The sequence below is a fragment of the Hermetia illucens genome, chromosome 6 (assembly GCF_905115235.1).
Source record: "Hermetia illucens chromosome 6, iHerIll2.2.curated.20191125, whole genome shotgun sequence".
NCBI classification, from domain to species: Eukaryota; Metazoa; Arthropoda; class Insecta; order Diptera; family Stratiomyidae; genus Hermetia; species Hermetia illucens.
The window spans coordinates 47,031,963-47,055,716 of record NC_051854.1 but is presented as its reverse complement, the minus strand read 5'-3'; the positions used below and the strand labels follow the sequence as shown (position 1 = coordinate 47,055,716).

The following is a 23,754-nucleotide window of genomic DNA, read 5'->3' as shown; positions in this document are numbered from 1 at the left end:
ATTTTTAAAAATTTGTCGATTAATTATTTCCGATGCATACATTTTAGTACATATTGAATATTATAAAAAAAATATTATATACCAGAACCTTGAAAGTGGGCATGAAATTGTCCTGTATAATATGTGTAGCGCCAAATGATATGATCTGGAAACAGCTGTTATATTTCTGAATGTTGGCCAAGAAGTGCTTAGAATCATTTCCAATCCCAGAAACTAAAGATCGTAAAGGATCTGGTGGCGGGAGCAATTGTGGCAATTTTACTTTGCCTCCAGCACAACATAATCCAGTAGATTCATGAGTGTATTTTACGCCTTACAATATTTACAAATTATTTTCTTTTCCCCAATTGTTACCGATTCTAAGCCTACCTACTTCATTATCACTCACTAAATAACGCAATTCTGACATAGCAATACGACTATTTTCTTGATCTGTCTCTCTCTGGTCATCAGTGCGGTTAGCACGTGAGGTAGCTCTTCTTCTTAGCAGTAAAGTGTCACAATCGCAAAATATCAAAACAAAGAGTACATTTACTGGAATGTCACTATCACAAAGGATCGCCAAAGTAAAGAAAGTTCTCGCGCACTCATAGATATCGTAACACAATATCGTAATACTTCTTTCCGTGTTCTAAAGTGCAAGAGGATGGATTGACATATTAGTTGGTTGTCAAATCTAATGTCAAATATTATCGTTGCATTCAGAAATTTAATTTGTAGCAAAACTTAATATCTCGTCTAGGTCTAGGTAGTCTAGTTTGGTCTTGAAATATTTATGGAAATTCAGAGAAGGTTTAAACGGTGAGAAACAAAAATACTAAAAACAGAAATTCTATTTTCCAATACAACATGTTCTGAGCTGTGAAACATTTGATGTCTTTTGTCTTTTTAGAAATAAAAGATTGTCACTTGGTTGTAATATGAGGTCCGATGAACATAGTGAGTGATTGAACTTTATTGAATATCAATAAAGTTCAAATTGACTCTAAATTTTATTTAGAAAAAAACGTTTATATGGGAAGAAGAAAAGTGCTGTTTTTAGGGTTTTGCCGGCAATTATTCGAATTTTCTCAACTTTTAAACCTTCCCTAGACCTCCACTGACATTTCAAAACCAAGATAAGATAAATCCGTTCAGCCGTTCTCGAGTTTTAGCGAGACTAACGAACAGCAATTGATTTTTATATATAAGACTAGAGATATCAATAAACATATGGTCAAAAAATCACGTTTCTGTCAGTCCTCCAAAATAATTTTTCAAAAAAAGGCAAAAAAAAACGACCTTCACACGGGATGACCCCCTTAAAGTCGCCACAGAGGATGAAAGGAAGTGAGGGAAACAAAACGGTTAGGACCTGTGATAATCTGTCGAAGAAATCCTCGTACAGAGAAGGCGGGCTTAGGCAGGGGAAAAATACACACGATATGATAAAGGGACATACGTTTGGCGGAATGGCAAGTATGGTGACAGAATCGTAGGAGGGGGAGGGGGAGAAAAAGATGATCGGCACTGGGTGGAAAATTGGTGGACCCCGGCCCAAAACCGGGTTGTCTAGGGAAGTCTAGATCGGACACTCGTGATTGAGCCGATGACGATGTTTCTATTGAAGGTATTGCTTAAAAAAAAGCCAATTTATTTTCAATTAATATTTAAAAGTTTATTTTATAAAAACACTATTCACATTTATAAATAATCAGCAAAATTCCTTAGATTACATTCCTTTTTTGATAATAAACTAAATTGAACTAAAAGTTTAAAAATAACATTCAGAATTTCATTTAATAATTTTTGGTTTCTTTTCAACTTAATGTTAATTGTTTAAATATACTTTTTTCAACTATTTTTTTTTCATGAAACTTTGGGTAAAAACAATGATCATTGCATATTTTTTTTTTTGTTTTTGGTTGTGTTGTTTGTTGGGTTTTGTTTTTTTTTTTCATTTGAATTTATGACCTGGATGAGATTTTAAAATAAAAAAAGACATAAATATGTAAATTTTTTATTTAATAAATGTAAAAGAAATAAAATCTCATTCAAGATCGAAGTTCTGAAATGAATTAATTGTTAATTAATGAATTAAATTATTTTTTCGATCGGTTCTTCAGTTTTTAAAATCTTATCACAAATATTATGTACAATTTTTATATATATAAAAATACAGACTTTAAAAATAGGACTAGTGTGGCGAGGTCTTTGTGAGTTTCAAAGGGAAATAATACAACCATCAAGTTTAGGAGCTGCGAGTCCCATTCACACAATCCGGGCACAAAAAATTAGTAATAATAAAAACTGTTCCGGTATCTTTTCAGCTAGAGTTGATAAGTCGTTTTTCCGTGTTTGATGAATAACCTAAGAAACCCCCTTCGTTCATGCAAAGAGGCCGTAGTTGACCTGACTTAAGTATTGGATGAAGCTTCATTCCTTTTGTGAAATATCGAATTCCTTCTTGGTCTATTATAAATGAGCCAGGCCTCCCTCTTGGTTTTTATTGTAAGACTTTTCCCCTCGTTATTTGAAAATAAATTGATTAATTTTGAGTTAATTATTTTTAAATTTATTTCCCATATTTACAAAAAGAAAAAAATATAATTTTTAATTTTATTATTATAAATATGACAGGAGCCTTCAGAAATTGAATTTAAATGAAATATTTTCCCTTAAACAACTAGAAATACAAGATTTTTTCGAATTTCTAAAATAAATAAATATCTTTCAACGCTTAAACTAGATAATATTTTGCTGCCTAAATTTTCTTATCTCTATAATCTAAAATAAAAGATTAAGATGAATTCTCCTACGCAATCAAATATAAATAAGATACACCTAAGCGTCCTACGTCTACCACATCCTACGAGTGTGGGAAGCGTGCAATATGCACGAAAAAGGTCAACCGGTCGCCGCATTTCTCGCCGCACATGTTGCACTTGAATTCGTCATCACAACTGTGGTATCCCATATGTATCGTGTGCAGTACCGCGTCACGGAAGTATATTCCACAGGACTTGCACTCGTAGGTATTCTTCGGCGTGGTTAGTCTACCCTCAGACTCGCTAGGATTCGAATTTGCTGAGGTAGGAGGAGGTAGTTTCTCGCAGACTTCGTTGATATCTTCACCATCGTTCCGCTCGCAATCTGATTGGATTGGGGATCTGCTTTCTTCAGGGAAGTTCTGCAATGTTAGCTTCATAGGTTCCACGGTGTTTTCGTCGTTGTCGTCATGACTGTCATTTCCGGAGGCCTCAAATCTAAATGCTCGTCCTTTTCGGCGACTGGTCTTTGATGATGCTAATACCGGAGTGGTTGTTATGCTTTCCAGTTGGGTTGGACTGTCCAGTCTTCTATTTTCTGGGTTGATATTGTTGTTTGCCTCAGGTGCTTCAGAGGAACTGGACTTTATAGGGGATGATTGGGTGAGATCCATAGCGTTGTGAATGTTCTGATCAGAGTTATCCGAATTGTCATCATGATCCCAGTCATGTCTGTAGGTTCTCTCACTATTGAGAGTTTCATTGCTACCTCCGGTTTGATGCGTTGGTCCCATGTTCGGAGATAGTTGAGCCAAGACAGCTTGTTGTTGAACAGCCAGCATCTGCAGATTCAAATTCAAATAAGGAAAGAAGGGCAGATGCCTGTTTTGCTGCAGCATTTCTGCAAAGGTATTCGGAAGCAAGCTTGGCATTAGATTCGGAGTTTGTTTGCCAAGGATCGCTGGGGTACGGGACTGAGTTTCCAAGGACTCTGGGACCTTTGCAGCAGGCAGTGTATGTTTAGCCAGTGCCCTGGTCTCCTGCTTAACCATCTTTGCAGCGTCTCTCCCCTTCATTTTAGGGCCCCGCCTTGTTCCATACACATCTATAACAATCAGTGGATTCGGGGATCCGTCTTCATTTAGGACCATGTCAGGCTTGTGCGTGTATTTTCTGAGATGCAGTTTGAATGAATGGCAATATTTGGTAGCGTAATCACAATCAGCGCAACGATATTGATAGACTTTCGAATGTGATTTTAAATGGGAGTTCAGCATTGATTTGTTGACGCAGCTATAAGAGCACTGGTTGCATCGGAATGGCTTCAGATTCTTATGTTTGCGGATATGATATTCCAGGTGATGTTTGAGCTCTGTAACAAATGGACATAGCTGACACTCTAGAAGTTTTTCAGGCTTAATATGTTGCCTAGCGTGGGCCCAGAAGTCTACTTTTATTATCGCTGTGAAATTGCATTGTTTGCATTTGAACTTCTTCACTTTCCCATGTGAATTAAATTTGGGCTTGCTTATCGTGTCATCATCGTTGTCACTTTCAGGGAAACGCGTATCCTCGCCAGAATCATTTGAATTTGAGCTCATCTCATTGTCCTTTTCTGGCGTACCAGGGAAAGATTTGGGAGACTTCGGCGGTGTGATGTCCATTGGGGGAGTATGACTAGGTGTTAGGGACTGTGTGATTTCGGTTTGGGGGACTTTGTTGCCATGAATATTTGAGTTTTGTGAGGTAGACGCTTCGGAGAAGTTCAGATCCTGATTGAAATTGATCTGTGGTAAAACTGCGTTTGGGTAACCGGGGGGTGTGAGTGGGTTGAATCCGAGCGGGTGACAGTTATTGGACAAACCATAGAAGTTCTGATTCTCCATGGTGTTCTCGGATTGATGCTGTGTCGATGGGGATGTGGGTGAACAGTGGTTTACATCCATTGAGGAGGTTTTCTGGAGATGGTAATCCCCATTGTATGAAGTACTTATCGGTTCGCGTTTTATCGATGAAATCATGCCATACCAATTATGCTCGTAGTTGGCTTGTGGCATTGCTTCCCAGTTCTGCATGATGGTGTGATCTGAAATTATAGAAAGTGGAGAATTAGCGAAGTCGTCTTTTCCCATCGAAAGAATTAAGAGAATATCAAATTAGTCTCCACCAACTTTTAGCGCTTTTTGGTACGCGTGGAAGTTTCGGATTTCTAGTCGCAAGCCATACGTGAAACAATTGTATCCACATTCGAAGGCTCATACTCATGATATTTATAACTTAAGTTGGGTGGTCAAATTACGGATGTTAGTAGCCACCCTTCCGCCCCCCGCGATCCCTGCACATCAATACTTGCGCTCTGATAAGGAAACTCATGCATAACCCAGGAGCCTTTTTAAACCGAGCGTGCTTTTAGTCATTATAAAGCACGCTCAGTTCAAAAAGGCTCCTGGATTATGCTTGAGTTTGCTTATCAGAGCGCAAGTTTTCCGCTGGAATAAAATTACTTTTAGAAAGTCCAGAATTGGTGAGAGAAGACATTCGCTGGAGGTCTTTAAGTTCAGAATCCAATGAAACTTCAAACGTTTGAGGATCTTCTCAGGTCAGACCGTTGTTTACCAAAAAGGATATGGAGGCGACCAATTACACCGAGTGGTTCATCAACTGCTGCTCAAAGTATGGGACAGCGAATCAATGCCTGACGATTGCTAACGAGGCATTATCTGTCTCATACATAAAAAGTGAGATATCACGCAGTGCAGGAATTATAGAGGTATCATGTTGCTGAGTACCATCTATAAGGTATTCTCCGCTATCTTGCTAGGCCGGATAGCCCCATACGCCCAAAACATCATTGGCCCATACCAAAGAGGCTTCACTCCAGGCAAATCAGCAACAGATCAGATTTTCTCGCTGCGGTAAGCGATGGAAAAACTGTTGGAATATGGACATCAGTTGCACCATCTTTTCATCGACTTTAAAGCCGCCTATGAGAGCATAGCCAGTGTAAAACTGTACACGGCCATGAGACAATTCGGTATTCCAACGAAATTGATAAGAATGACTAGGCAGACCCTGACCAATGTCCGAGGCCAGATAAAAGCAGCAAGATCACTCTCGAGACCATTCAACATCAACAACGGCTTAAGACAAGGGGATGCTCTATCATGCATCCTTTTCAACCTGGTCCTGGAGAAAGTGATTCGCGACGCCGATGTAAATGCGAGAGGCACCATCCTCTTCAAGTCCATCCAACTACTGACCTACGCCGACGATATCGACATCATGGGACGATCCGGGATGTACAGTCTACCTTCATCCAGATCGAGTAGGCGGCGAGAGATCTTGGGCTGCACATTAATGAAGGCAAGACCAAGAACATGGTGGCGACGTCAGCGCCAAAACCAAAAGAACGAACCAACATCGAATCGCACTGGCCAAACGAAAACAATGAAGATAGGAGACTACAACTTTGAGACCGTTGAAAATTTCTCCTATCTCGGGTCGAAAATCACAACCGACAACAGCTATGACGGTGAAATCCGCGCACGGTTGTTGGCAGCCAATAGAACCTATTTCATCTTACAATAACTGTTTCGCTCGAAACGTCTCACCATAGGGTCAAAGCTCTTACTTTATAAGACAATGATCTTGCCAGTCCTTATGTATTCCTCAGAGACTTGGGTTTTTAGCAAAAAAAACCGCGAACTCTTGGCCGCGTTCGAAAGAAGAATCCTCCGAAGAATTTTTGGCCTTCTACATGAGGATGGACGAGTCCGTAACCTACATAATGACGAAATCTATGAGCTGTTTATGGATAAAATCCGGCTCAACAGGTTATGGTGGGCGGGTCACTTAATCCGTATGGATGATGATCTATGGTAGAAAAAGAAGACGAGGCAAACCCTGCCTGAAACGGGGCGATGGTGTAGGTCAGGACGCCAAACAGCTTTTAGGAATATCGAATTCGTGGACCTCGGCGCAACAGCGGGATGTCTGGGTTCCTTATTAAGGTAGGCCTAGACCGGATACCGATTGTTGCGCCGTTGATGATGATGATGATGATGTTTTCAACGTACATAAAATATTAACTGAAGATTTGCAAATGTGGAAGATTTGTGCCAAAACGCTGCCGAAGGACCCACAAATGAGCACAAGGACAATAAAAAAATGTGTCCCTTGATGTTCTTGACAGAAGATTCTAAGGGCGTGATCGCAACAATTATTAATTTTTATTGCAACCTTGAGGCAAGCCGATTGAGTCAGAAGTGGCAATCTGGGATACCTTCTCACCCGAAGAAAGCTTGAATGAGCAAATAAAAGCCGTCCCCCAAAAAAATACCCTCCAGGACAAACGATCAACCAAGATTTTTACAGCAATTTCCTTGAGAGAATAGTGATTCTCCCTATTGCCGACATGTTAGAGGCCGAATCAGTTGAAACCAAAACTAGGAACTTGCCATTATATGCTCAACCCCCGCAAAGGGTCCGTAATCCTTCCTGGCTTGAACTTCTGACCAGATTATATCATCAGCGATGATCGTGCGAACAAAGTATGACCGATTTTCCTAAAGTGATAAAAAGGATAAAAATAGCAAATAAAGTGAATGCTGTAAAAACAACATCAGATGGGGAGGGGATAGAACGAATGTTGGGGTAGAGCCCCCGAATAAAAGAGAGTGGTTCGACAGTGTTCGCCACTTTCACAACGGTGTCCCCTTGGCAAACCTAAGGAGAGGTAGGTGGAAAGGATGCGATTCCCCTCGAATCAGTATTTTCTCGGGGACTGCGAATAATAATTTCAATGAAAAAGGACCTGCACAATTTTTACCCGGGGCCAGTTTTCGCATCATTTTCACCCTGGGCTCGAATTTTTTCTGTACGGCCGTAAACGTTGGTAATAAAAGGCAACAGATGAGAGACAATGTGATACTTGGCGACTTCTAACATTGAGAATAAGACTACTGTTAGAATTCGCAAGCACCATGCAATTGAGCTAACGAAGAATGAAAACGGACATGAAGAAATCCCGAGACGAATCTTGTTCTTCAAGACATCAAATCTGGGTACATACACAACGTTGGCTCAATACAGAATGGTGATGTACAGCGAATCCGTGGCTCAAAAGACAATAATTTTCTATACAGATAAAATCCTGAAAGCTTCGCTGAGTTGGTCACCAATGTGCAAGAATACCTGAATAGGTAGGGTATCCTCGCCCATTGGGAGATCGTCTTCGACAGGAACTCATTCTTAGCCCGTTTCCATCTTGAAGATCAGGTTGCTCGACTAGAAAGGCCAAGTCATAATGCTTCACAAGCCAGACTCTAAATTCCACAAATCGCCGAAACCACTATCCAGAAGATTTCTCAAAATTAGCTATAATTTTTGGATCCTGCGCCAATGGAATGATACTTCATAAGTAATAATTCGGATCAAAAGAGGAGCCTAATCTTCAAGAATGAGGAGAACTTCACAACCCGCCTTACCAAATTCTTTGACAATCCATCTGGCAGTTTGACAAAATGGCATCAACAAATTAGGGAGCAGATAGAGCACTATGACTATGTTTTTGTACCTCAAAATAGTAGTTTCACCTGCCAAATTACCATATCTGTAAAAAAACAATTTGGAACGATCATTTGTTAATTATAATGGTTTAAAAATTGAATTCTGACAAGGTGGAAAAAAAAACGCGGTGAGGTTTAATAGAAAAGTAAAAAATTCATGCGTGAATGAACAATCCTTCCAGATTCACAGGCCGCAAAAAAATGGATTTGCACCGAGAGGGATTCGAAGCTTTGGCATGTTAAATATTCTGCGGTATTTCTCCGATATCCCTTGTGACTTGATTTGAATTTGAATAATAGTGGAACAAAATTTTAACGTAATCGTATATTAAGATTAATCATTAATTATTATTAAGTAATCATTAAGATTGGAGTTAAAGTTTAAAAAATATCAGCTCGCATGGAAATGATCGTGACAGTTTAAACCTGACTGAAAAGAAAATGGATTCTTCCGAAAATCACCTTTCGGAACAGCCAACAAAGCTTTCTGCAAGGTTTTATGTAGTTATTTGTGCACCAAGGTACGAAACAGTATTTCATCGTCCTCCTTAGTGTTTTATGCAGGAAATTAATATTGACAGTTTTATATTTTTATGAGTAAATGTCAGTTGCCGGGGTATTGAAGTTTTTTGGGTCGAAGTGTGACGTCACACAACATGGCGCGGGCTTTTCAGTCTGTTTGAATTTGGTTGAAATTTAAAATGGTGATAATTTCAAACACACAGTTTGTTTTTTCAAAAATGGTCTTTGAGAGTTTTGTCAGATTGCACCATAGACATGATTCATTAGTGAAAATAAGGCGGGGAGTCTATTATCTTTTTTTTGTAAAAAAAAGAACTTATATACGTAACGCAATGAGTCATAAGAACCCAATATTCTTGAATAATTTCATAAATAGAAGGATAATTTGGGATTGAGTGACGAGAACCTATCCATTCCCATTCCCCCTTACTTATGTTTACATCCCAATCCTAAAAATCTATGATAAGTGCTTGTTCCATTAAAACGAACAAAAAATAGCCTTCCGAAAAGTGAGGGGACCCTAAGTATTCAGATCCCAAAAACTCGCGAGGGTTGAAAAACATAATACATCTAAGCGCTGCGCAGTCAATACGCTTATGTACTTTACGTTTCATTTCCACTACAATTTCGAAAGCCTCCGGAAATATCAAAGGAGCGAATTATATACGCGTGGTTGGTTGATTCCTCCATGAATTTCAGGATCCTGTGTATGGAGAACGTTGTGCACGTAATACCATTCGACTATTCGTATCGCGTAAAACCAAGGGGGAATGAAAATGTTGTTAGTGCCATTGAAATTAGGAAGAAAAGGGAGACGATTGATGTAGGGATGAATAATACGCTGGTACGTGTGAGGCACGCGCATAGCTTGTATTCGAAAAGAGGAGGAGTAAATGGCGGTGTGTTTTTTACCCATGATAAAGAATGTGCCAGGCTGGAAGGGGTCGCGCACTACGTGTTGGGTATACATATAGGGGATAAAAAAGGGAGGGTTTTTTCAGCTTGGATATGTTTTTTATGATCCTAAAGAAGTGATTGGTTGGAGAGTATTACTTGGGAATTAGGAAAATGGCGTGTGCTGCAGCAAACAGGAGCTCGGGGTATTTCTAAATGGAGTCCATTTTTGGGAATGATCCTACTGTAGTTTAAGATATTTAGAATTCCTCACTACCCTAACGTAGATTTGTGGTTCAATAAGGTTCATATGCTTTGAGATTGGTAGTTCTTTAAAATTGAAACCTTGCACCACCCAACGTTTGTACGAATGTACTAAGTGGGGCTCTAAAAATATCTCATTTTCTGACCCCCCAGATTTAGTACTTCCCATTCAAATTAATCGTAATATAAATATCAAAATATTGAATGGCCTAATCGACCCTCTGCAACTTCATTTGTGCTATCATAATTTTGATCCCCCAGGGGAGGAAACGGCAATTAAATTTGAATATAGGAACAAGTAACAACTTGGCGCTATCAGTACTTATGTAGACAAACTGGCAGAGTTGCTAAAAAAATTCAAAAATAACAATTTAATTCAGTTTCTGTTGAATATGAGAGAAAAATTCCACACCAAAAGTACAGAGCACCGAATACACGCATGTATTGAAACTTGTTCGTAAATAAATGGGCTGAGATCGGAGCCTGTTTGAATTTCATGTGAAATAATTGTTGTTCTTGAAGGTAAGTTTTGAATTAGATTGGAAATGTAGGAAGTGAAGAACATAATGGTTTGTGTGTGTGCCTTACAAGATAGAAAATTTGGTGGTTTAACAGTTCACAAAAAATTATTCAAATTCAAACGAGAATTTGTCTATAGAAATTTATTTATAAAAATAAATTAAATATGTATGTTAACAAGTGATGCAAATATATATATTCTGGGTTTGTATATATATTTTTCCCCTGAAATGGAGGTTTTATATTATCATATGATTGTCTATTGATCCTTCACTTTATATTCTTGACGTATGCTGACGTTTGCAGCCATTTTGAATGTTCAGTATATGTTTGTCAGTCAAAGGAGTAGAACGTGTTTTTGTGTGCTCAGCAATTTTTTTCTTTCGAAAATCAATTTAATGCAAAATAAATTTGGCTTGGAGTTTTCTATTCACACCTTAGTGGAGTATAAGGCATCCCAATAGTCAGACTGTACTTCAGTCTCATTATCATCACACTTAACGCTGTGCAAGTGATAAGCTCCAGCAATGAGGCAAACAAACGACCAACACAGCCACCCATGACGACTAGGATTCGAACCCAGGGCAGCACGCTCTACCCCCTCAACCATCACGCCGTCAAATGAGCTATGAGCTAAACAACAGTAGTAATACAAACACTTTGCTCTGAAGAAGGAAACAAGCTGCTCCCGAAATAATAGTTTATGCAAAAACACAAACTTTACTAGCGATGGAAACAGACTCTATAATTGAATTTTGAAAACTTGTCCTCTTTGGATGCGGTAAAACATCACCAGTTGATGAAAATCTTCTGGAAAATCGCCAAATGATTGTTATAGAGGTTACTGATGATATCGGAATATTATTTGTGTTATGTCTAGCATTTTTAAGAAGTAACAGGATTGCACACACATCGCTCAGTAATTATTGACTACTCTTTAAAGGATATTACAGGTGACGAACTATGTACAGTCAACCAATTAAAACCAGTCGGGAAACCGGAAGCTTGACGCTTCAGGTATAAAAGGTTTTGTGTTTCCCTATGTGAGAAGCATAACGTAGATCTCCATTGGGTTATAGCATCGACCCGAGATATTGAAATCGCTCAGTTCTGGGCAGGTTACTGCCACTGCCAGAACTGGGCGATTTAAACATCTCGAGGGGCAGGTTACCGCCATTACCAGAACTCAGCGATTTAAATATCTCGACGGTCAGGTTACTGCCATTTCCAGAACTCAGCGATTTAAATATCTCGAGTCAATGCTATCTGCCAATGGAGAACTGAGTAATGAAATTGTTTCACACATTAACGCAACCTGGATGAAGTGGCATTCCCCAACTGGTGTTCTTTGCGATCGATGTATCAGCGCACGTTCCAAATCTAAAATTTACTGCAATGTCGTCCGTCTGCCGCTCTCTATAGTTCTGAGTGTTGGCCGACTATAAAGGACAATGGACGACGTCTTGCGGTTATGGAGACAAAGATGTTGCATTGCACTGGTGGCGTGACACGTTTTGATTACATCTTGGCAAGTGAGTTCTTATTCGCGTGAATTACGTGACCATACAATCGAAGCCGTCTCTCTCGCAGTTTTTCCACGATTAGTGCAACCCCATATTGATCGCGGATATCCTCATTTCGAATGTGATCAAAACGTGCCACGCCATTAGTCCAATGCAACATTTTCGTCTATATTACCGCAAGACGTCGTTCATTATCTTTTATCGTAGGCCAACACTCAGAACCATAGAGAGCGATAGGACGAGCGACATTGCGGTAAATTTTAGATATGAGACGTTCGTTGATTCTAAAAAACAAATATTCTTGCCGTCTACATGGAGACTTCATAATGGCCTTCACGAATCGATTGGAAAATTCGAAACCTCACACACGAACTATTTAAAGATTTCCCTGATCAAGTTGGGACGACAGGCCAAATACTGGGTCAGAGTCGCGATTTCTCAGAGCAAAGCTGGTGAGACATGTCCGAGATCTAGTAAGCAAACTTGTAATACACACCTTTAACGCCACGGGTTATGTTATTTGAGTTTGGCATACCGCGAACTTGTAGGGCTATTTATGTATCCCAACCAAGCCATACGGTAGAACATTCTGTACTCCGTGGGCAAATGAAAAAGTAACTCCAACCCACTGGCTATATGTTGAGCGGGTCCTAAAATATTTCCAGATGATCGCAGAGAGGCTTCATGTTTCACAGCGTGATGCAAAAGGATGCAGATTGGAAGAACTGCAAAATGGATGGACAATCGTACGCGGAGTCAGCCTTTCTTCTACGCGGAGTGGTTCCTACGAAGCAAAGTTACGGTGAGCTAGGCGCAACAGTGAATAAAGGATAAGAGGATTCCCAAACGACGACAGCCAATGACAGCTTGAACCGGTAAATGGAAGATGCTAGAAACCGAGAAGATTAGAAGCAAGGTCCCCGGAAACCCTTAAGTGATTTGGGTTATCACACCATTGACTATGCATAATAAATGTAAGAGGAGTAGCTCGTGAATCAGTTGAATTTTCCAACCCTGACGACGTAGATGAATTGCTCCTCTATTTAAAGCTCTTTTCAATCAGATATAAGATAAAATATTTTCCAAATACTTAAAAATTACGCAGCTTTCTGAGCTGTACGCAAGGCTATCGAGAGCGGATCCCCCGGTGCCCGAACCGAAATTCAAAGAGAAAAAGGTTAATAGATAGGTCCGGATAATTTTCATCCCAGACCCTCATGGTCTCCACCGCGAGCATGGTTTTTCATTTTATTTTCAGCCTGTGCCCGGATTTTCCCTCTACCGCTCTGGCTGTACGGTAAGCAGTCAAGACTTATCAAAAGATTTCACCAGCTCTCGGCGCGTTCGGAGGATAATATGAGCTCACTTGTTATTTTTTTTAAATTACAGTGGACTGATGGCTTGTCCTCTTTTACTTCATTAGAAGCATACTTCACTAGATCCATGAAAGTGGGAGCGCCTCCTCCCCATTCCTTTGTGAAGTACGCCAAGGATGAAGGAGGGAGGATACCCAAACGAGTGATAGGACAGGGTCCTTGAAAACCAACCAAAAATTTAACGAAAGAAATGTTGAAAGGATTCAGTTGACCCATATTCCATAAGGCTATAGAGAGGAAATCTGGGTCTGGGGTGAAAAAAAATGCGAAAAAAACGGTGACCGAAGTGAAGATTATACGGATCAGGTACGAAAACTATCGAGCCCCATATTATCCTGTTTTCATTGAAAGTTCATATTCTGGGCCCCGAAAAGATATTCGTGTCCGTTTTAACGACTGCAGACCCTCTTAACTGGAAGAAGAGGGTCAATAAATTTCGAGATAACTGGAGACTATGCATTAAGGAGGGCAAGGCCCGATTTAGGCTGCTTTGATTTTGGCCCGGGTCTGAGAAGTTCTGTTTTAGTTCGACTTTTGTGCCGCTTCACCGGTTCAGACAAGCGAGTTCTCACCAACACCGATTATATTATCACGCCATCAAAGAAAGTACTTTTGCAACACCGACTTAGCTCTAACTTTCTGAAGGATATCCTGAAAATGTCTGGATTATGTGTGTAATACGAAGCCGTGTGGTGAATACTATCAGTAGAGACATTAGACCAGTAGCCACAGCCCAGCAGGCCGGTAGAGAGTTTGAAGGAAGTCCATATAGTATATAGAGAAAGGTTCTGCGTTATTGTAGGTGAAGGAGATAAACAAAAACTACGGAGAGGAGAAGTTCGGATGAATTTTTGTGGTACAACTTCCTAGAGCAAGGTAATCATAATTGCAGGAACAATACCAAATCAGGAGGCACTCCTCTAGGATGCTTCTAGCGCTTCTTCTACATTGTGGAGCCTCAAGGAGGGATGAACAGAATCAAAATCTGAAGATATTCTGGAAGTACGATTGATAACATCAAGACAGTGCGTGCGGAAACGTAGCCTATAGCCGAAGAAAATAGTAAGGTTTTGGATGGAACTCATATAGGATGAAGAGTGCTTGCCATGAGAGTAAAAAATGAGAGTGAGTGAGGCTTGACGGGAGTAGTAAATCGAGCGGCGTCTGCTGATGTTCGGTGTCAACCCATTAAAAGAGCACTATTAAAGGAGAACATCCTTTATTGGGAACGATACGAAGGAAAGAGTCTAAGGTTATCGTCATAAAGCAAGCAAGAACAAGTGAAGAGAAGGAAGGTCATGGATGAAGAATACAAATAGAAGGGCTCTCAGAATGAGAATGACTCATGCTACACCATAGATTGGGGGAATATAAAGGGATAGGTAACCAAAAAAAACATGAAAAACCGCAGTGAGATCTTTTAGAACGATAAAACCCACGTAGTACGTGGAATTTTGAAATAGTGAGCGAGGCCAGTATAGACAGAAGTATCCTGTGTCTTAAAGAGTCAAAGATCAAAACAAACAAAAAATACGTAGTGACAACATGCATTTTGTGCTGCTATACTGTAACCGAAGAGGCAGACAATGAGGAATGGAACAAAATAGGGTGATGCTCAGCGAGACAACTGTTGGCCGCTTTTGTCTATAGGAATAATGATGGAGTCTTCCCACAGACTAAGAAAATGATACCCGTTATTGGAAATCATTTAACGAAGTAAGAAAATGCACTGATTGGTTTTCTAAAGAAAGAGGTTAGAAAGATCACCGGGACCGGGTCGAATAGTGGCATTGGCACTAAAATTGCTATTAAATTAGTCGACTAAGGAAAGGGTAAGGAGAGGTATTGAAAAAAATATGGGACAGACTGCTTCTAGACAAGGAAACAATATGCGTGATCTACGTTGAGGAAAAGAAATTGCAACATAAATTACATCAAAGCGAGTTACCAGAAGAGCCTTTGGTGAAAAGGTTCCACATCGAATGTTAGTGGGGTCCCCATAAGAGGGGTGTAATTTTTTTCAACAAATATAATCATGTGGTGTATCAAATGAAAGGTCTCGGTTAGTACTTTTGACATTTATTGGAAAGGTTAACCGGACCCATTCTCAGAAACTACCTAACCGAAAAATCTGAAAGAAACAGGAGACCGCGACACACATATGATGTCAGGGCTCCGTACCGATATCTGTTCAAATAAAATTAATAATAGTGTGTTACTATAATTTTTGTAATTGACTGTAAAACCCCCCTTGAGTTCATCGTATTATCACGAAATTTTGCAGCAATGTAGGATATAACATAGAGCCTAATCCTAGTTTGGAAGAAATCGCACTATACCCAACAAAGTTATAATAGGTCAAAGTTGTCGTTTCTTCGCTAATTCAAGACTTTAAATGTTTCATCACCCTCCGCACAGAGCCTGCAGGCAGTGTCCGTAGATATCCCTAGCTTCTTTAGATGATAGTTTAGATGGCAGTGACCAGTGAGAATTCCCACTATGGTTCGGAGGTAATCTTTTGTGCGCTTGGGTTCATATCTCCCAATAAGCACCCTAGACTGCTCCATTCCTGGTAGACCCGCCCGGTATAGTTCCCTCACTCGTTCCTCTTTATTTCTTAATGTCATAGCCATGAACCCGTTTCCGATTCTACAGAAGGGTTCTGGCCAGTGTAAGAAAAAGTAATAGATAAGGGTGGAAATAATTGTTAGGAAGGGCGGAGAACTAAGGACGTTGGGCCAGGCGAGCATGGAAACGGTAAAGTCAGCATAAAACGAAAATTGCAGGGAAAAGGAGAACAGAAAACTACAATTAGGACTTCTGATAATCCTGTTGAAAGTACGAAAGGTAGGGTCTAACAAAATGCATAATATAATAGAAGGACCTTCGTTGGCCTTAGAAATACAAAGTTAATCTAGTCGTATGCGGAAAGATGGGTTCAACACAGAAGGCAAACTTGGTAGGAGTCAGAATACCTCCAACAGATGCCCTATTGAATGACGTGTGGTCACAATGATAGCGAAAGGCAGACTATCCTTCAGGGAGTTCAAAATTCAAAATCCTGTTATCGAGCCAAGTTTTAGAAATAAGAAATGAATTTGGAAGCCCAGGACAGATAGATTGAACCTTAACAACTTCGTTCTTAGGCCCTTAGGTAATAGACGATTTATTTATGCAGGACGACGAGGTAAGCGGACGGCACAGGAATTCGTCCTTAGTTTATTTTTTTGAAGAGGTTTGATGAACTTACATTGGACCCACCCTTAACTTAGTGATGATTAAAGTATTTGAGCAAAAATTTTGTCTCAATAGACATTGTCTTTCAGAAAAGATAGATTAGAATGCATTATCAACTGAACATTGTTGTAGTCATGGAACCGAAGCTTATTTTTGACTAATCTCATTCGAAACCACGAATCTTTTAGAATGTAACCTCGGCCCAGTTTGCCTCCCTACAGGTTTTAAGGGGGTCATCCCCTGTGAAACCCGTTTTTCTTTGATTTTTTTAGAAATTTTTTGCGAAGAACCATAGATTTATTAATATCTTGAGCGTACATAGTAATTTTTTCAGCCCGATCGCATAGTTCGTTATTGAAATATAGAGCAATTTATACATCTATCTCCAAAAAAAAGGTGTTTTTATGCTGCCACGCTAGATGGCGCTGCGATCATTTCAAGGAAAAAAGTAAACGGCATTTTAACGTACAGACTCAACTGCAGTTCGTAAACTAGGATCATTAAAAAATATTAAAAGCTAATTGTTTAGGATAGTGAGGGATCCTAAGTCAATATCCACTTGCTGTTGGACCGGATCAAATGAAGAGCAACTTACTCTCACGTTTTTTGGTCCATGGATTCCCAGTTTGGGGCATGGCACCTAAGCATTTAAAAATAGGGACTAACCCATCAGACGCTGAATGTGGTCTGGTGTGCTTTTTGTACTAATGAAAGAAGAAATATAAAGTGTATTGAGCGAAAACGGCTTTACGGTTTCTTAGCAGGGCAGAGGCAAATCATCAGACCCTACCTCACCTCAGCCTGGGAGCAGCGTGACCGGAGCGGCTCACAGATGTTAAGTGCTCCTTTATATAATTCGCAATTATATTGAGCGTAAATCCGCCCATACTTTGGCCCAAAGCTTGGCCAGGACTGAACATATTTTTTTAAGGATTGTGTGGCCCTAAGTCATTAGAGTGGCTCTTGGTTTCGCCGATAACGCGATTTTTGGAAATATAATAATAGTAGCCGCAAAGATTTCATGACTCAACAAATGCATTTAATTAGATAGTGATACCTAAATACAACTTTTATTTCCACCTATCTCACTGCTAAACAGAAAGAAGGCTTTAGTATAGCACTGCTGTCGAATCCAAGGGAGTTGTCTTCATGGGTGCCTCGCGGGGCTCCATAGTGATCTACTGTGCATTACTATATACAAAAATATGGTCCCGGAGGAAGCTCCGATGGTGGGTTACGGCGACGACATAGTGGCTGTGGTGACGGCCATTTGGAGAAACCAATCAAAACAATCAGCTCTATTGTATAAAGAGCATTTGATTGACCCTGGCGGAAGGAAACAGAAGCCAGAAAGAGCTTGAGACCAGATTTCTTCCAGAGTACTATAGTCCAATTTAGGCATCATTTCAGGTAAGCTTAGATGGCGAGAGGGTCTGTGCGATCGACTTTCGCTAGTTTTAGGATTGATATAATCGTACATTAGGAGTGCCTAAAGCCACCTAGTCAATTCTTCAAGGTCTCCTGAAACATAGAACTGGGCCGAATAAAATTGAAGACTCTGTGGCACAGGGAGGGATTTTCTCTCCTCTTGTATGGTTCCTGGTAATGGACACCTTGCTATGGCTATTGGAAGACACAAAGGTTTCCGCACAATCATTTGCGGACCATCTAGTCTTTATAATTATCGACAAATTTGCGTATACACACTCTGAATGTAATCCTAGGATGACTAGTTATGATCACTGGAGCGTTAGGTACATGCTACCCATTTCATCAGGGGCAGAAATTCAGCTGATATAACTAATCAAATATTTAGGAGTACATCTCAACTCCAAGTTAAGGTGGAAGCACCATTTCCACGAACAATACCAGAAATCCTGCAGATTGCTCTGGTACTGTTGGACTGCGATAAGTAAAACCTGGGGACTTTCACCACAACGGATTCATTGGATGTATATGTACGTCCATATTAAAACCCATTTCGGTGGCTGAGACTGAATTTTGCTAACACCAGGAAGCAGTCGACTGCGCCATTCCAAGCTATCCTAAAGTTAAATCCGATTCACTTGGAGATGAAACAGAAAGCAACCAACGACGCATATAGACTCGATACCATTAGTGCATCGAAAGTCGACCAATCATACGGTCGTATGTCCATCTTAAAATTCCTTATCTCATTGGCAACAGAAGAATGCCTGCGGAAAAATTGCATTGTCACACTGGACGGTCAGGCCCGCATTAAAAAAGAACAGTATATCAAGCCAGTTCGTGTGGCGTTCCTACCAGTTGCTGCTGAAATTTGACCGACTAAACGACACATTGCTGAGCGCCGTGGTATTTGAATTCTTGCCGGCTAGCAAAAATTCTTGCCACTTAAGAATATTGCTCCTTAAACTAACATATGGAAAAAATAGGTTGATGGTTTCGGTTATATGCAGCCAATGTAAGGAGAAGGAGGTGACGGCCCTACACTTGATATGTAGCTTTCACGTCTACTCAGATCTCAGAGGAAGACAACTCGGTAAGGTTTCTTCAATGAAGAATCTGCGCACTCTCTGCCTCTGGAGAATGTTTTCTCTCTCACAAAAGCCTGCCAACGTCGCAGACGGATAGGACAATGAACCTAACAATTCCATCGGGCTTGGTGGCCTCCCCTCGCAACTGTCCTTTATAGGGCCTGTAGTTTCTGTAGAGCTGTTATACTATGCATCATCATGGAATTATGAAAATCGGGGATGTTTTCCAGCAAATGGAAGAGGATGATCGTTGAGATTTCGAAAAAAAGCTTGATCAACAAAGAAGAAACTATTTTCCGTTTTGAATCCATCTGCGCTAGTCATGTTAAGACTTTGTGGGTCTTTGTGAAGCAGCGTACGGAGTTTACATTCGTGCTTCGTCTGAGCTATACTAATTTCAAGAAGGCTTTCAACAGCCTATTTCAGCTTACAAAAACTGTTCCACTCGAAACGTCTCACCATAGGGTCAAAGCTCTTACTGTACAAGACTATGGTCTTGCCAGTCCTCATGTATTCCTCGGAAACTTGGGTTCTTACCAAGAAAAATTGCGAACTCTTGGCCGCGTTCGAGGGAAGAATCCTGTGAAGAATTTTTGGCCCCATACATGAGGATGGACGATTCCGTAGCCTACACAATGACGAAATCTCTGAGCGATACCATGACTGTCCGGTTGTGGATAAAATCCGGTTCAATAGGTTACAGTGGGCGGGTCACTTAATCCGTATGGATGAGGATGATCCCACCCGGAAAGTCTATAAGGGCAATATCTATGGTCGAGAAAGAAGACCAGGCAGACCCTGCCTAAGATGGAGCGATGGCGTAGGCCAGGACGCCAGAGACCTTTTAGGGATATCGAATTGGTGAACCTCGGCGCAAAACCGGGATATCTGGAGTCCCTTATTAAGGCAGGCCTAGACCGGATACGGGTTGTTACGCCGTTGATGATGATACTGATTTCAACAGCATCAACATGTATTGTATGCGAAGAAATCTACGCATTATTGGCATTTCAAACAAATTTATAGCTACTATCAGAACGAAATCCATTGGCGCAAAATGTCATGGGTTTCTTCGGAAGAAGTTCAAAGGGGGACTGGGACTGACAGGGTTGCATTCTATAGCCGGTATTATTGCTTTTTGTTCCTTATCGGTCACGTTTTTCGTGCTGGTTTGTCCAGGAACCGTATAAGCTACAAGGGGCCACAAAATCTTTCCTCAAAGATTTAGAGTATGCTGATGATATGATGTTTGCTCATACACCAGCAGGAGGCAACCAGAGACGGATTGATATGTAAGTCAGATAAATACCAGCAAAATCAAAGTTCTCAGTGTTCTCAGTCCGACTGGACATCGCAGTCTTCCTATTTTCATTAATGAATAGAACAGTGAAGCTCGATGGATCAATCAATTTGTCTACCTTGGTTTCTTTGTAATGCTGAACTCGATGCATTATTAGCGTTAGATCTGCCTTTACCTTGTTGTTCAAAATTTGGAAATGCAATTATCTCAACACCAACATCATGTTGAGAGTGTTTCGCGTCAACATTCTCTCTCGCTGATGCCTCTCTCCGTCGTGTTATGTGAAAACCCACTTTTTTGAGCCTACAGACCACTCGTTTAGGGCCTGGCACCCAAACTTTAGAAATATTATTTCTTACCAGGGCAGAGGTAAATCGTCAGACGCTGCGTCACCTCTGCCCTAGGAGCTAAAACGTCTTCGTCTCATATTTTTAAAGTTTGTGTGCTGAGCCATAAACGAGGGGTTCGTGGACCAAATAAAGAGGAAGTAAGTTGCTCCACATTTGGTTCGATCAAGTGGATGCAGACTAAGGACCCCGCAATCCTTAAAAAAATACGTTCAGCTCTGACCCAAAGTATGGGCGTGTTTACGCTCAATATAATTTACAGCGATGTCGTGTTCCGCGAATTATATAAAGGAGCACTTAACATCTGCGAGCCGCTTCCTGCAGGCAGAGATGAGACAGCGTCTGACGATTTGCCTCTGCTATGGTAAGAAACCGTAAAGCCGTCTCCGCCTAATATTTTTAAAGTTTGGGTGCTAAGCCCTAAACGAGGGGTCCGTGGGCCAAAAAAAGAGGGAGTAGATTGCTCCCCATTTAGTCCGGATGCGGACTTAAGACCCCACAATCCTTAAAATATAAATATAAAATGTGTTGTGTGTTCAGTAATAAAATTAGACCAGGATTCAAGTTTGATTGCCTGTGACGAAGAAGGGGAATCCCCGTTGTATCGAAAGGATAGTGTCAAGAAACTTTTGGTATGATTTCAAGAGTCGTAGATGGTTTTCAGCAATGCTAATAATATATCGTCTATGGGGGATCTTGCATTGTCTAGATATAATGATCTTCAAAGACACGCTCAAATTTTCCTCTAAGAAATAAAAAAAGAATAAACAAAGCACATCAACTACCCAAGACACCACCCCCCAAATGCATCCATGCACTTGCATGCTCTCCTAAAAACTTACACAAAAATCCATTGCAATATGCACTTCGTACGTTGGCGGCCAGTAGTGAACGTTTTTTATTGCAATAATGCAAATCATGTGAAATTCTGTATTCTCCTCAAAAATAACATCCTCGTCTCATTTGAATGGTGAGAAGATGTTAAAAATAATCTTAAACGGGGGCCGGCGGTTTTTTAGTGCAATTGCAATATGCAATATGCAATTTGTACGTCGTGTGGTGTTAGTTTTTGTTTTGTTCTTTTTCGCCAGATTTTATTTATTTAGTTTTGTGAAAAACGGGCCACACTATGGTGTTAGTGAAACAATTTTGTTTATTTTGGTCCAAGGCAGTGACATTGAAAGTGAGGATGGTGGCGCATTGGGGAAATGCAATTTTTAATAAAAAAAAAACTGTCGTGGTGGAGAGTACATGTGTTTGGGAAATTATAATTTAAGCTAAATTTTGAACTTACCTTCCAGTAGTCCACTGAGCAGGAACAAAACAGGAGAACTCGTTGGGTAAGTTTTCAGACTACCCCTAAATGGCACTAGCACAAATTTTCAATATAGGTTGTATCACGAAAACAGTTTTTTTTTTAGAAATCCTCCAATCTTTGTTTAATATTCCATGAAACTTCTAGATTGATTTGTTTCAACTTAAACTCTTCTTGAGTTTCCACAGTGTTCCACTATCCTCATCTTCCCTCCTTCATCTTCATCTGAGTCGTTTAAATTCAAAAGTAACACTAAAAATATTCCGCAAAAGTCAGTAATCTTCGCTTTCAAATAACACTATCTTCCTTATTCTAATTATTACTTCAATTAATATCTTTTTTTAAATCGAAAAAAGATACATCGAGCGCCAAGAAATTCAAACTTCACCTCGCCGAACAGAAAACACAACTGAGATTTTTTCGACACCGACGAATTCTTTTTGGATGGAAATTCTGAAAAAAAATGAGCAAGTAAGCAAAATTTTCAGAAAATCGAGAAAATACACATTTCCCCAGGTCACCCACCATTTTCACATGGTCTTGTAGTCCCAGTCAATATGCCTCGCACTATACTCCCTGCATATGTATGAGTGTGATCTCTGCGTTCGCTAGACTATTCCCCTACATAGTTTTCGAAATTCGAACTTACCACATTCCCACAAAAGAGGGGAAATGAGTTTCCCTAGATAATGTTTGGTAGGAAGGACCGGAAGAACAAAAGGACGTTAAAAAGGATTTTACTCTAATTTCGGCTTTGCACTGAAAGTGGTTGGTTATCGCCTGGCAGGATAAGGGATTTTTAAAAACAACTTAAATGTGTGAGTGTAGGTTGGGATATGGATGGACTACTTTCGAATTTAATTAGCAAGCCGGTATCCTTTTTAAGGTCAGATATTTCTGGGAAACGGACACCATTATGACGTGTACTCAGAAAACTCAGGCAATGGACTTTTGATTTTGCATAGTTGACTTACTGACAACGTTAGATGGCAAATAGTCAAAGGATATTTTGGAATCTCGTTTGATTTGAATTTTTTGATTCAGAGGATCCGGCCCTTAAAACAAAACTTTCAAACTGTAATCTTTACTATTCCCTGAAGATTTCTGCAATAACGAGCTCATATCTAATGAACATCGATCCAAAAGTGTCATATGAGCATCTTTTTCTGAAAAAAAGGATAAAAAGATTAATGACCTTTCCAAGAAATGTATGGGCACAGATTTAGAAGAAAAAGGTTACCTGAGGGATGATTTACCAAACAAAAAACCCCTTCAATCCAGCATAATTAAAAAGGTAAAAAATCTGGATGGTAATCATTTTACTCAGGTATAGATACAGAAGATACATATATTAATTGGTATTCAAATTGCAGTTAAATGAGCTCACCCTCAATCAATCTTTAAGTTTCTTCTTTTATAAACTTTTTATTAAATGGATTTTTTATTAAATCCATGTCTGAAGGAGTTTTTGGTGTTCGGCCCAGACAACGGGCCTTTCTACAAATTAATATTATTAATATAAAGAATTAAAAATTGAAATTAAATTAAATTTTACCAATAATATAGAAAGATATTTATATTAATTAATTCTTCTTCTTTTTCTTCAGCCTTTGTCCCGTTCACAAGC

At 39.9% G+C, this 23,754-nt stretch overlaps 1 protein-coding gene across 2 annotated transcripts; it reads right to left on the bottom strand.

Moving 5' to 3' along the window:
* Positions 1-1,642: 1,642 nt before the first annotated feature.
* Positions 1,643-23,473, bottom strand: LOC119660408 (protein hunchback). 2 transcript variants are annotated; one of them, XM_038068945.1, is made up of 4 exons: positions 22,653-23,473; positions 22,451-22,580; positions 22,107-22,379; positions 1,643-4,833 (listed from the first exon to the last, which is right to left on the bottom strand). In XM_038068945.1, exon 4 carries the CDS (start codon positions 4,820-4,822, stop codon positions 2,849-2,851), a length of 1,974 nt encoding a protein of 657 aa, XP_037924873.1. In that variant the 5' UTR covers positions 4,823-4,833; positions 22,107-22,379; positions 22,451-22,580; positions 22,653-23,473; the 3' UTR covers positions 1,643-2,848. The 2 variants fall into 2 exon arrangements, with proteins under 2 accessions (XP_037924873.1, XP_037924872.1); XM_038068944.1 differs by having other exon boundaries at positions 22,107-22,580.
* Positions 23,474-23,754: the final 281 nt, after the last annotated feature.

Excerpts from the sequence above, each read along its gene's own strand:
- LOC119660408 (XM_038068944.1), bottom strand. The coding sequence starts at position 4,822 with ATGCAGAACTGGGAAGCAATGCCACAAGCCAACTACGAGCATAATTGG.